Genomic DNA, 13,850 nt, shown 5'->3' with positions numbered 1-13,850 from the left:
CCTGAAGAGGTTTGTAATTCACTTTTTCAATTTAAAACAAACTGTTACCGGATAAATTAAATTCCATAATTAAACCGTAGGGATTCAACTTAATAATTGTTCCAAATATTTTTTACTAAAAATATATAACATAGATAAATAGAGAGGTAAATAGTAATCATATGTCTACTCCAATATTTGTGAAGAATTAAAGCCATGGAACCCAACTGAAATGAGTTTGCAGATTTGTTAAAGAATCTATATAAATAAAATTAGAGTTTTGTCTGTACATTGCTTAGAATAATGAACTTTTTGGTTATTTTTACATTTCATAGGTCAGAGAAACCGAATCAAACCTTATCTCAATTTCTGTCTGTCTGTCTGTCTGTCTATCTGTCATTCTCTTGGTAACGCTAAAATACGCACTTTATTACAACTACTCCTCAATAACTATAGCACTGTCCCGCCTGAAACTTATTTTCCAAATACTATACATATATGAGATGGTTTTAGACGTATTTCATCGAATATGAGACAGTTAGATATTTAACAGTAAACCCTTGAAAATCAAGTTTTTGTCGATTTTTGACGTGGAATTTCTGGAAGCCCATGTTAACCTTATGAGAAATGAAATTATTGAATCTTAACAGCTGTTTCAATTAAACAAGTTGGTTCTGTTCTGTGATGTTCAATAGCATTAAAGTTACAAGGATTACCAACAGGGTGCAGCACTAGCACTATTATTTCTTTTACATTTATGACAACAGCTAATTTGCAACCTGGAGGCGAGTGAGCGTAGCGAACGAGCTAACCTGAAGGCAAGTGAGCGTAGCGAACGAGCTAACCTGAAGGAAAGTGAGCGCAGCGAACGAGCTCCAACATACAGGTGAGTGAGCGTAGCGAACGAACTTCAACCAGGACGTGATTGAGCCATGCAAACGAGATCAGATAGTAAAAATAAAAGTAAGCCTACCGTTATAGGATCGACCGGCAGACACAGAGGTAATTTAACCTTTTATTGATTGTCATACCGATCCGGAACAACAAAAAACAACATAAAATGAAGCTATGTATAATAGTTTGGCCAGCATATCTTAAAATATGCAAACCAACTGCTGTTCGTTATATAAGAAGGTTTCAACTGAATATTATAAGATCCCCGTGCGTAGAACGGGTACACAGCTAGTTAATACTAAAATAGGGAGAAGTGTCCTTGGAAGGTATTCACTGTCATTTCATGCAATGAATAGGCATATGAAATGAATAGGCAAATTGAAAGATGGGGTTAATATTCAAAGGCTGGAAATGATGAATGGTATTTGGCTTTTTGAGATATAAAGTTAAATAGGCTGTTTTTAATTCAGGAACTAGTTCTTTATGCAGATATCAGACATATTATGTGAATTTGAACAAAAAATTATATGGGTGACTTTAATGTAGGCCTAATAGCAAATTGAATTCGATTGAATCATTGATCAAATTCAGGGGGATCCTAGATAGAATTCTGGTCCTTAAGTCTTGTTGTGGGGGTCTTGCCAACAATTCAATTGCCTTTTATTAGAAATTTGCTTATCAAAGAATCAAAATTTGTCGATGAAAAGTTAATCTTCATTATACACTTAGGAATCTAGTAATGTAAATTTATTGGAGATTCTAACCTAACGTATAATTAACTTGCACAGCTATAGCTTATAGACTCATATTTGGTACAAACTGCCATGCTATAGTGTTACTCATCCCTGCTGATCTTGTTTCCAGGTGTCATCTATGGTGCTCGTGCTCACCAAGATGAAGGAGACAACTGAAGCCTACCTGGGCAAGACAGTGACCAACGCTGTCATCACAGTTCCTGCCTACTTCAACGACTCAGCGTCAGGCCACCAAGGACTTGAGGGCGATTACTGGGCTCAACGTGCTCAGGATCATCAACGAGCCCACTGCGGCAGCCATCGCCTACGGGCTCGACAAGAGGGTATCTGTAAGGACCCTTGAACATTCATTTTCTTTCTAGTTAGTTGACTATTAATACAACTAGACATTCCATCCCAATGTTAAAGTTGTCGCCTGTTTTTTTAACCAAAATTGTCGTAGTTGATGTGAGCTACTGGCAGATTTTGCTGATCTAAAATACTGATTTCTGTCGAACACACAATCTTTTTTACCAATTAAAACTAGTGGAATGACTTGTGAGCTATAGCAACTGTTACGACTCATCAATTAAGCCAGCAACAAAAAATAAAGTTGCAAATAGTGTTTTAATCACTAGCGCATATTGTAACTAACTCACACAACCACACATTCTTTTTTAACGAAAAATTAGTTACAGTTGGTCCATATAGATAGGACGTCTCCTTCAGTATCTAATAGTCGTTTGATAGTAGTTTAGCGTTATGATAGTAGTTTGCATGCATATCCTTGTTTGTATTTTATGGTAGGATTTTTTGAGAGGATAGCAGGCTTACCTTAATGGGAAAGAGTCCAAACTGGCACAGGAAACACAAAACTTTACAACTATATATATAGGCCTACACAAAACATTAGAATATTTCACTGTCACTGACATCATTTTTCAACTTTAAGGAAGATAAGAGTTTTCTACATGTCCAAAATGTAGAAAAGTCTCTCTTCCTTTGTTGAAAATGCTATCAGTGACAGGGAAATATTCTCTAATGTTTTGTGTATATCGATAGTTGTAAAGTGATTTGTTTCCTGTGCCAGTTTGGACTCTTTTCCATTCAGGTAAACCTGCTATCTTCTCAAAAAATCCTAAAAACCTAGGCCCTTGTGCTCTATGCTAAAACCTTGACCTTGTATTTTATGGTATATTATTGTTGTCATTTAAATCAGCAAAAATTATCATGACTGTGACTGAGTTAAGTCTAATAGTGATTCTCAGATTATCAATTTGACTACCTTGATTTGGGGTTTAGATGAATAAAGCTCCTTATACTCATTGGCAAAAAACGTGTAAAAGGTTGAGTTAGGTAGCTTTATTGTTTCACTTTATGGAGGTGTCCAACCCATACTATATTTTATCTTTATCGGCGAAAGCTATTATTAACAGCAGTTTTTTTTTATTTTGAGAGTAAAAGCATAGGAAGCTTAGGAGCACTTTAAATAAGGAATTGATACACCAATAACTTCCCCAATTAAAGAATTACGTACACCCTTAAAAGCACACAGCACTATTAGTTTGATATTTCCCCGAGAAATGGTGGGGATTCTTTAATTGCTTAGTAGAACAGGGAGCTGATTTTAAAATTCCTTTTACAATACAATTTTGTTTAGACACTTAAATGTAAATTTAATCAAACCATATGTCACTTCAACTCAGTATAATTCATAATGTTACTCCAGGGCCTTCTTAAACACCATGTGAGCTTGCTTGTTGATTTTCAAAGTTTTATTTTTTTGGGGTTCAGGAGAACGTAACGTCTTGATCTTTGATTTGGGTGGTGGAACCTTCGATGTCTCCATCTTAACTATAGAAGATGGTATCTTTGAAGTAAAGTCCACAGCTGGAGTCACCCACTTGGGGGGTGAGGACTTCGACAACTGAATGGTCAACCATATACTTTGTACAAGAGTTCAAGAGGAAGTACAAGAAGGACCTTACACAAAACAAGAGAGCTCTACGAAGGTTGAGAACAGCATGTGAGAGAGGGAAGCGAACCCTCTCTTCCTCAACTCAGGCCAGCATCGAAATTGACTCACTTTATGAGGGAATTGACTTTTACACTTCCATCAAGGGATGCCAAGATGGACAAGGCCCATATCCATGACATTGTTCTGGTGGGTGGTTCCACTATAGGATCCCCAAGGTCCAGAAACTCCTGCAGGACTTCTTCAACGGAAAGGAGCTGAACAAATCCATCAACCCTGAAGAGGCTGTGGTGTACGGAGCTGCTGTCCAAGCCGCTATCTTGCATGGAGACAAGTCTGAGGAAGTACAAGACCTGTTTCTGCTAGACATCACTCCTCTCTCACTTTAGTATTGAGACAGCTGGAGGTGTCAAGACTGTTCTTATCAAGAGGAATACCACCATTCCTACAAAGCAGACCCAGACCTTCACCACTTACTCAGACAACCAACCTGGTGTCTTGATCCAGGTGTACGATGGTGACCAAAGATAACAACCTCTTGGGGAAATTCGAACTGAGTGGAATTCCACCTGCACCAAGAGGTGTGCCTCAGATCGAGTTCACCTTTGACATTGATGCCAACGGTATCTTGGGCGTCACAGCTGTGGAGAAATCCACCGGCAAGGAGAACAAAATTACTATCACCAACGACAAGAGACGTCTCAGCAAGGAGGAGATTGAGAGGATGGTGAACGACGCTGAGAAGTACAAGACAGAGGATGAGAAGCAGAAGTCTGTGATTGCTGCAAAGAACGCTCTTGAATCCTACTGCTTCAACAAGAGCACCATGGAAGATGAGAAACTTAAGGTAATTGTTGATATTAATTGTGTAGATAACATTGTTTAAAGGTTGGACAGTTTTTGTGGTTTTTTTACAATCTTTTATCACAATCACAGAAGGTTTTGAAACAAGCTGGTTCCTTATACAATTTTTATATTTATCTTAATGATTTAGTATGATTAAACATGATGAAAACCATGGTTTTTTAAGATGTGAAACAATGATCACTAATAAATACGAGATCACCTCAAAGAGAACAAATGAATAAATGTAACCAAAATAATTAAGTTCTTTGTGGTATGTGGTAGTACATTGTACTAGCTGCACAGAGAAGTTAAATACAGAGGATACAAGCTTATGGGACAACAGTGCACTTTTAGCTCTGGGATGTTGGTGTGGAAATGTACTTGTGCCGGGCAAGGACGCCCGTCCAGCAGCGACTGTTGCTAGAAACCACTTAAGTGTACTATTACGCTTATCATCTGTTTCTTAATTCTCTGTGCTAGCTGCTAATTTAATATGCTAATTGGGTTTGAATCAATCAGTGATGTATTGTTAGGTGGGTCATGAGTCACTTACTTAGTGCCACTATCATGTAAGAATCCAATCATTCAGATTGTTGATTATCCGGATAGGGTATAATCACATTTGGGTGGTTGGATTTCTACTGTATGTGCCATTAACTTAAATGAATCGTTGAATAATAATTCATACCAAAAACTCTTTACGATCAACTGATAAAAAGTAATTTATTTAATGGTCTGAATTTTAAAATTATTGTGTTCACAGGACAAGATCACAGAGGCTGACAAGACCACCATCCTGGACAAGTGCAACGAAGTGATACGCTGGCTGGACGCCAACCAGCTGGCTGAGAAGGAAGAGTATGATCACAAGCAGAAGGAGTTGGAGGCTCTGTGCAACCCCATCATCACCAAGTTGTACCAGGGCGCTGATGGAGTGCCTCCTGGTGCTGGTGGCATGCCCGGTGGCTTCCCTGGTGCACCCAGAGCAGGAGCAGCCCCTGTCGCTGGTGCCGGCTCAGGCCCAACCATCGAGGAGGTCGATTAAAGTGCATTTACTTAACGCAATTCCACAAATGGAACTTTATCCTGCTGTAAAATTTGTTATGTTCCTGAATCGAGTATTTTCACCATATCTTTGCTTTAAGTACTGTATTGTTGCATTTCAAAACCGGAATAAATGTGTTAGCGCATGCAACTTACTAGAATTGTCATAATTTTTTTTATTGTTAGACATAGACATAGACATATTTTATTTGCACATAACATTCTTTACATGTGTTACATACAGAATTGGTGCATTGTCAGAGTTAAAATAATCAGGATATAAAAAATAAAATAGTAATCAAGATAATAATATAAATTAACAAAATTGAATGATAAAACTATTCTAAACTAAAGGGGCATTGTGAAAATCTGCAATTAAATAAAAGGCTCTGTCAATTAAGAGTTCACCTATTTTATCTTTAAAATTATTTTCATAACATGATGTGTCTTTTCTAACATACTGTATGTTTAACAAAATTCCATATGTTATGTTTAATAAGTTAACTTTGTTTTTGTTTACAATCATTGTTATTTAGGATTCAATTCAGAATACACCTATTTCATTTTACACATCTTTTATTTAATATGTAACAGTTTGGCGACGAGGAAAACCAGTTTTTAATTTTTTTTTACATTCTATTTATTACAATTTATTTTTTAATATGAGTGACCTAAGTTACACTGAAAGTTTGACTGATTTAAAGAAGATTAGAGTAGTAGTGAAGGGTCAGTTGTCTTAAGGTTGAAAGATGGCTAGCAAACCTACAAAACATGTCAAAAGAAGTAATCAAAACCAGGATAACAACAATTGAAGATTATTGGGAAAGATTTAATTCTGTACAACAATTAATAGAAGAGAAAACTGAAGAATCTGAAATTGAGAAAGAAATAGATTACAGAGTAGAAATGGAGGACAAATATTACAAGGTAATGGATGAGTTACAAAAACGTATGGGACAGCTTGCAGAACTACAAGTGAACACTCAAAATATTGTGCCTAGTACATCAAATTTGTCTACTCCACAACGTCGATCCAATACTTCCTCAATGATTTTCACACCATATCAGGAAAATGAATCATTCAAGAACTTCATTTGTCGATTTGAGATATTTCTATATCTACATAGCCAAGAATTGGAACCAAAGGATCAAGTGTACACAATGCTACATGCCTTAACGCCACATTTACATCAGAAACTGTATGATTTGTGCGCTCCTGAAAGTCCTTTGGATAAAACATATGCTGAATTAGTAAGTCTTTTGGCTGATTATGTTGACCCTAAACCTAGTACTTGGGCCTTACAACACAAATTTATGACAAGAACACAAGAATCTGAAGAAACTGTAAAAATATATTCCGTTGAGCTTCAAAAGTTATCTTCAGACTGTGACTTAAACTGTAATAATTGTGGGAAATCAATTGCAAACACATTACTACGCATGCAGTTTATAAGAGGTATTAGCAATTCAGACATAAGAACAAAATTATTACAAGAAAGATCTGCTTCATCGTTTCAAGATGTAGTGAAACTTGCCTCCATTATGGAATTGGCAAAGAACGAAAGCTATATAGTAGAAGAAAACATTCATTCAAATGAGAAAATCAACAAGATAGCAGGTACAGGAACAAAACCACCCCATTTTTCTCCTACTTGGAACAAAAAGTTAAAGTCTCCATTTGAACGCCTCAAAGGTAAATGCTATCGTTGTGGATCACCTAGACACAGGGCACATCAGTGTAAATTTATCAGAGAAATATGTAAGAAATGCAACAAACAAGGGCATATTGCTAGCGTATGTTTAGGCACAAAACAAACAGAAATTCATTGTACCGAAACTGACAATACTATAGACTATTATAAGGAAGAGAAACAAGAGGTTTTTAAGATAGGCCTACACTACCAGAGTGCCGGTAATGACAAGTTTATGGTTGAGATACTTATTGAAGGTAAACCTGTGCGGATGGAGTTAGATACTGGAGCAGCAATAAGTATTCTACCATACTCTACCTTCAAAAGTCTCAACATAAATAAAAAGATTTTCCACACAAACATAGAACTAAGGACATACTCAAGCGAAATAATCAAACCCCGGGGTGTCGTCTTTGTAGAATGCACTTACAATGATCAGGTGTGTTTGTCAGTTTGTTGGGAAACTCTACATAGTGAACCAAAATTTCGATGCCATTTTCGGAAGAGAATGGATTAGAGAGGTCAAACTGGATTGGGCAGAACTTAAAACAGTTAGTAACAATACTACATCTACTGCACTCGAAGATCTTTTGGATGAATTCAAGGAATTATTTGAACCAGGAGTAGGACTCATACCTCACAAAAAAGCACACTTACAGCTTGTTGAAGGGGCAAGACCTATTTTTGTGAATGCTCGTCCAGTCCCATATGCACTAACTGAAAAAGTAGAACTCGAGTTGAATCGTCTGGAAGAAGCTGGAATCATTTCCAAAACAGACAAGTCCGATTGGGGTACTCCAATTGTACCTGTAGTAAAGCCTAATGGTAACATACGAATATGCGCTGATTACAAGGTTACAGTAAATAAACAAATCAAAGAAGAACATCATCCAATACCTCGGATCGAAGACATTTTTGCTCAAATGAATGGAGGACAGTTGTTTTGTACTTTGGATTTAAGTAACGCTTATCTCCACTTGGAAATGGATGCTGAGAGTGCAGAAATTCAAACTTTGAGCACTCATAAAGGACAATACATAGTTAACAGACTGATGTTTGGTGTAAAAGTTGCTCCAGGAGTTTGGCAAAAGGTGATGGACGGAATCCTTCAAGACCTTCAAGGTGTTCAGTGCTTCTTCGACGATATAATAATTCAAGGAACGTCATCAAAAGAACTACTAGAAAGACTAAAGCAAGTGTTTGAGCGTTTAAGGAGTCAAAATTTGAAGTTGAACCGTGACAAGTGCAAATTTTTTCAAAAGAAAATTGAATAGCCTACTTAGGACATGTTATTGACGCCACTGGAATCCACAAAAGTAAGGATAAAATCACAGCAATTACAAATGCACGAAGGCCTCAAAACATACAGGAACTCCGATCTTTCCTAGGGCTTGTTAATTACTACAACCGGTTTGTAAAGAATTTGTCCACTGTTTTAAATCCTTTACGGACGTCATTTCACACTCATCACGGACCATAAACCATTAGTGTCAATCTTCAATCCCAACAAGAGCCTACCGTCAATGTCAGCTACGCGACTATTCAACTACTCCCATTTTTTATCAGGATTTAACTACACAATTGAATTCAAGAGAACTGGTGACCATGGCAATGCAGATTTCCTCTCAAGATTTCCTGTGGAAGATTCAAAATTTACAAGTATTGACCAGTTTGGACATTTTCAAACAAACCAATTGAACACCATAACTATCAATCCCAAAGAACTAGCCGAAGAAACTAAGAAGGACGCATATCTAAAACAAATTCTTGAGGCTCTTGAGGAGGGTCAATCATTAGAGCCATTGGGATTTCACGATAATGAAGTTACATTACATGAAGGATGCCTCTTCAAAGGGTGGAAAGTAATCATCCCAAATTCCCTCAAGAAAAGAATTCTCAATGAACTACACTACGGGCACATTGGTATAGTAAAAACCAAAGCTTTGGCAAGAAGTTACTGCTTTTGGAGAGGAATGGATAAAGACATTGAAAACATGATTGCTGTTTGCAAGCCTTGTCGTGAGAAACAAAATTCTCCAACGAAAGAGATCAACCATCCTTGGGAACCAGCATCTCAGCCATGGGAGAGAATACATATAGATTTCATGGGCCCAACAAATGAACAACAATTTTTCATTGTTGTTGATGCCTTCTCCAAATGGGTAGAGGTAATACCCACAAAAACAGCAACTACCGATTGGACTATTAAGGAGTTGAAGAAACTTTTTAGTACTTTTGGTCTTCCAAGCCTCCTAATTTCAGACAATGGACGAAGTTTCACTTCTCTTACTTTTCAAGAGTTTCTTAAGTCATGTAGAACTCAACACAAAACGACTGCTCCGTTCCACCCATCATCTAATGGACAAGCTGAACGCTTTGTACAAACAGTGAAGAAGATGTTGAAGTCGATATTAGATGAACCAGGAACACTTGACAGTAAAATTCACAAGGCGTTAATTCAACTCCGTCAAGTACCAAACTCAACAGGAAACTCGGCATACTATCTCATGTTCAACAGACAAGTAAGAACATACCTCAGTGTTATGATACCTTCTAGAATCGAGGACTCAAAAGACAAACCTAAAGGTATAACACGCATATTTAAGGTGGGAGACCGTGTTCAAGTGAGAAACTACTACAAGGGTCAGACAAAATGGAGTTTCGGAAAAGTTACATCAAGAGATGGAAATCTACATTACAACGTTGAACTGGAGAACGGAGTAACATGCAGACGACATGTAGATCAAATGCTGCGATCAAGACTTTAAAGGGGGAAAATTGATGTGTCTTTTCTAACATACTGTATGTTTAACAAAATACCATATGTTATGTTTAATAAGTTAACTTTGTTTTTGTTTACAATCATTGTTATTTAGGATTCAATTCAGAATACACCTATTTCATTTTACACATCTTTTATTTAATATGTAACATAACAATTTATAGTTTGCAGGCAGCACAGCCTCAGCCCAGCATATAGTGGACTTTTTTCATAAAGGGTTAAATGGTGCCTTGGAAATCTAAAAATGTTTTCATTTTGAGTATTATATCTATGGTTGATTTGAATTGATTCTGGGAGGTTGTTTTTAGCTGAATGAATGTAGTTTAGTGATTCCAAAATGTACAGGTGCTGGTAGGATTAAAGTTTCCTTTTTTTTAAACATCATAGTTTTTGTAATTGTTTTTAATTCCTCAGATTAACTTTGTGTGCCTTGTGAAATGTGGCCCATTTTAATCGCAACTAAGAGACCTAGAGTTAACAGTTTATAGTAGAATACAAACCACATTTTCTCCTTGTAATATAACAAATTGAAATTATACTGTACTGTTAATACTGTTCGATGAAATGGCGACCATACATAGTTAGGTACGAATGAATGGAGATGAGTGTAGGATGAGTGGCGCGATCTTGTAGTCTGTTAGTGACTAAGGCCGACATTCCATAGACACAGCTGTTAATTAATAGCCCATACAGCTAATGGCAACTAAGGAACCTACAGCTTCAAGTGAAATCCGAACTACATTTTCCCTTGGTATATACAAATTGGTCTAATTATCAGGATAGTACTGCGGATAGTCATACTACTCACTCGTGCGGACGTTAATCAACACCAACACCAGGAACATGGGAGTATCACATCCACAGTGCATGCCTATAAATATCCACAATTCGTGACCTCCTCGTAACTGGATTACAGGACGACGCCACCCGTCCCGGTCTAATTATCAGGATAGTACTGAGGATAGTCGTGGCTCTCACTAGTGTGGATGTTAATCCACACCAGGGACCATCACATCTACAGTGCATGCATAGGCACTGAATCATTCATTCATATTTATAGAAATATCCACAATTCATGACCTCCTCGTAACTGGATTACAGGACGACGCCACCGTCCCAGTCACAGCATCCCAACCCGGAATACCTACAGGAGGGTGGTAAAGGGGTCGGTGCACCTAAAGTAATTTGGAATTACTTTAGTTTCTTTAGAAGGCTCAATATTTTGTGTCTTTGCTTCCTAGATCAAAACAATGAAAATTCAAGAAATATGACCATGAGTCACCTTCAGCCGGCAACACGAGTTATGTATGTTACCTTCTGGTCAATCAGGCCAGTGCTAAATGATTTGTATTGACTAAATAATGGTGTAAATACCTGCATTTATGTGATCAATTTGTTGCTAAATTGTAACCGGTTTCGACTCACAAAGGAGTCATCGTCGGGCCAGTACAGATGTCTTCTTGCTTCATTTGAAGGTCGTCAATTCATGGTAAATAAATACATTTAACCCTTAGAGTGCCAGGCGAGAAATAAAAGTAACGCTCAAAAAATGCCGATGATTTTTCCCGAAGGTCGCGCTAAAAATGCCAAGCGCGATCTGGCGATTTTTAGGTTAAAATTTCGTAAAAATCGAATTTTCGATATTTCGACCAACGAAAATCGATGTATCGCATCTAGTAACTTTCGACTCAATGTTAATATATGGGTTAAAAGAATCCGAGTATCCATTCGGTTGTTATGACAGCTGTTCGATCATTACGAAACGTCCGGTCAGCCGGACGTTGGCACTTTTGGCTCGTTCTAAAAACGTCCGGTCGGCCGGACGTCGGCACTTTTGGCTCGTTTTAAAAACGTCCGGTCGGCCGGACGTTGGCACTTTTGGCTCGTTCTAAAAACGTCCGGTCGGCCGTACGTCGGCACTTTTGGCTCGTTTTAAAAACGTCCGGTTCCCCGGACGTTGGCACTCAAAGGGTTAACACACTCACGTACACGAACATAAAAATAAACATTTAGGGCTAAAAACGAAAGATAATACAATATGGTAACGGGACACGACATGAGCTGGCGGGAGTTATGTCTGAGGCGGTACTGAGCTTCATGAAGATGTGGACATCTTGAGGCGGGATGTTGTATTAAGTCTGTTCTTTTAGTCATATGATTTATTTGTGTTTAAATATCTTTTGTTGACAGATGATTTTTGTAAAAATGTTTTGGAAAACATTGGTTTAGTTTTGAAATAGAGTTTGTTGAAACAAGATGTGTGTTTAGTATTCTTGGATTAGAAATAGAACATGGTAACCTCCGCCCGATCACGTCGTGTCCCGTTACCTGCCTGAAGTCCAGCTACCTACCGAATTTGCGCACAAAATACTATGAATGTTTGAACATAACTTAAGTATAACTATGTTGTAACAATATTCCACCACATTTTATCGTTTTAATAGAAGTATAAAACTTAAATGTACTATGAAAAAAATATGAAAATATAAAACATATTCTTAAGTTAATTTAAGCCTGAAGTCCAGCTAACGACGCCACCCTCGTTAAATTTAAATTTAACGATGCCACGAGTATTAAATTTAATACCGTACTCAACATCTTTTTGCTTCTAAGATTGAACCTTTTTCGCATGATTATTTGTGATTTTTTTTAACTTAACAGTAGACCCCCAGTCCTCCCAGATACCAGAGTGAAAATTTAAAAATGTACGTTTTCATGTCCCTAGTCTTTTACCTCGTAGATACTGGATTTGTAGTTTATTATTATGTGTTTTAATATTTTTTGGGACGGGGACAACATTTTACAAACATTGATTTGGTTTTAAATAGGTTCTAGATATTTTTTCGTATTTTTAAAGTCTCGAAATTCATGACGTGTCCCTAGGGTACATTTTCCAACTTTCACGCGGATTTTAGACTAATTATTCATGCCGAAATATATAAAGCCATATTTTTATGTCATCAATAGTTGAGTGAAAATTTAAAAACGTACGTTTTCAGGAAAAGCACTTTGCAAATTTTTTCCCCTTTTTTCAGAACTTTTATTTTTTTTTTATTTTATTAACATTTGAAGTTTCATAAAATGTCCATGGTAACGCAATATCTTTGGTAGTATTTTTTTTTTTTTTTTTTTTAAGATAATCTTTAGTGGAAAAACACAAAATCCTGTCACGACCATAACAGACGTTTAAATGAATATTAAAAATAGTTAATATTATTTTTATAACTATGTTTTGCTATAAACTAATTTACTTTTATGACCATTATACAATAAAAAGGTCACACTGAGCTTTTGATATCGTTGGTCTTTCTAGAAAAAAATAAAAAAAACTCAAAAAATTGAAAAAAAAACCAATAAAATCTTTTTAAGTTTGTATAACTCCGAAAAAACTTACCTGAGACCCAAAAAATCGTTTTGTTTGTATAGAGGTGTGCTACAGATTTTATTGGGTTTTTTCTATTTTTTTATTTTTTTCTAGAAAGACCAAATATACCAAAAGTTTAGTGAGCTATTTATTGTATAATGGCTATAAAAGTAAATTAATTTATAGCAAAACATAGTTATAAAAATAATATTAACTTTTTTTAATATTCAGTTTTATGTCCGTGATGGTCGTGACAAAATTTCGTGTTTTCCATCAAAGATGCTCTATTAATAAAAAAGCACCAAAGATATTGCGTTACCATGGACATTTTATGAAACTTCAAATGTCAATAAAATAAAATAAAAATTTCAAAATTTCAAAAAACGGAACAAAAAATTTTAAAAGTGCTTTTCCTGAAAACGTACGTTTTTAAATTTTCACTCACCAATAGCCTTGATAGTTGAAGCTGGTAAATAAGTATATAAGTCTATAATCGATCGAAAAGAGACCCATTCTTCCTAATATACATATTATTTACAGT

The 13,850-nt window shown here is 36.4% G+C and overlaps 2 protein-coding genes and 1 pseudogene across 2 annotated transcripts; all 3 read left to right on the top strand.

Annotated features, from left to right (window-relative positions):
- Positions 1-1,767: 1,767 nt before the first annotated feature.
- On the top strand, positions 1,768-5,611 carry LOC128985808 (heat shock 70 kDa protein cognate 4-like; annotated as a pseudogene).
- Positions 5,612-7,594: 1,983 nt separating this feature from the next.
- LOC128985187 (uncharacterized protein K02A2.6-like) lies at positions 7,595-8,437 on the top strand. The gene has a single exon (XM_054404571.1). The coding sequence runs from the start codon at positions 7,595-7,597 to the stop codon at positions 8,435-8,437; it is 843 nt and encodes a 280-aa protein (XP_054260546.1).
- A 249-nt stretch (positions 8,438-8,686) lies between these two features.
- LOC128985186 (uncharacterized protein K02A2.6-like) lies at positions 8,687-9,931 on the top strand. The gene has a single exon (XM_054404570.1). It carries the CDS (start codon positions 8,687-8,689, stop codon positions 9,929-9,931), a length of 1,245 nt encoding a protein of 414 aa, XP_054260545.1.
- The last annotated feature ends 3,919 nt before the right edge of the window (positions 9,932-13,850 follow it).

This window comes from Macrosteles quadrilineatus, unplaced genomic scaffold (assembly GCF_028750875.1).
Source record: "Macrosteles quadrilineatus isolate MER2022 unplaced genomic scaffold, UCM_ALF_1.0 Scaffold_2__2_contigs__length_208266976, whole genome shotgun sequence".
In the NCBI taxonomy this organism is placed as follows: Eukaryota; Metazoa; Arthropoda; class Insecta; order Hemiptera; family Cicadellidae; genus Macrosteles; species Macrosteles quadrilineatus.
The sequence above is the reverse complement of the archived record's forward strand: the minus strand, read 5'-3'. Positions and strand labels throughout refer to the sequence as shown.

Excerpts from the sequence above, each read along its gene's own strand:
- LOC128985187 (XM_054404571.1), top strand. The coding sequence starts at position 7,595 with ATGATCAGGTGTGTTTGTCAGTTTGTTGGGAAACTCTACATAGTGAAC.
- LOC128985186 (XM_054404570.1), top strand. The coding sequence starts at position 8,687 with ATGTCAGCTACGCGACTATTCAACTACTCCCATTTTTTATCAGGATTT.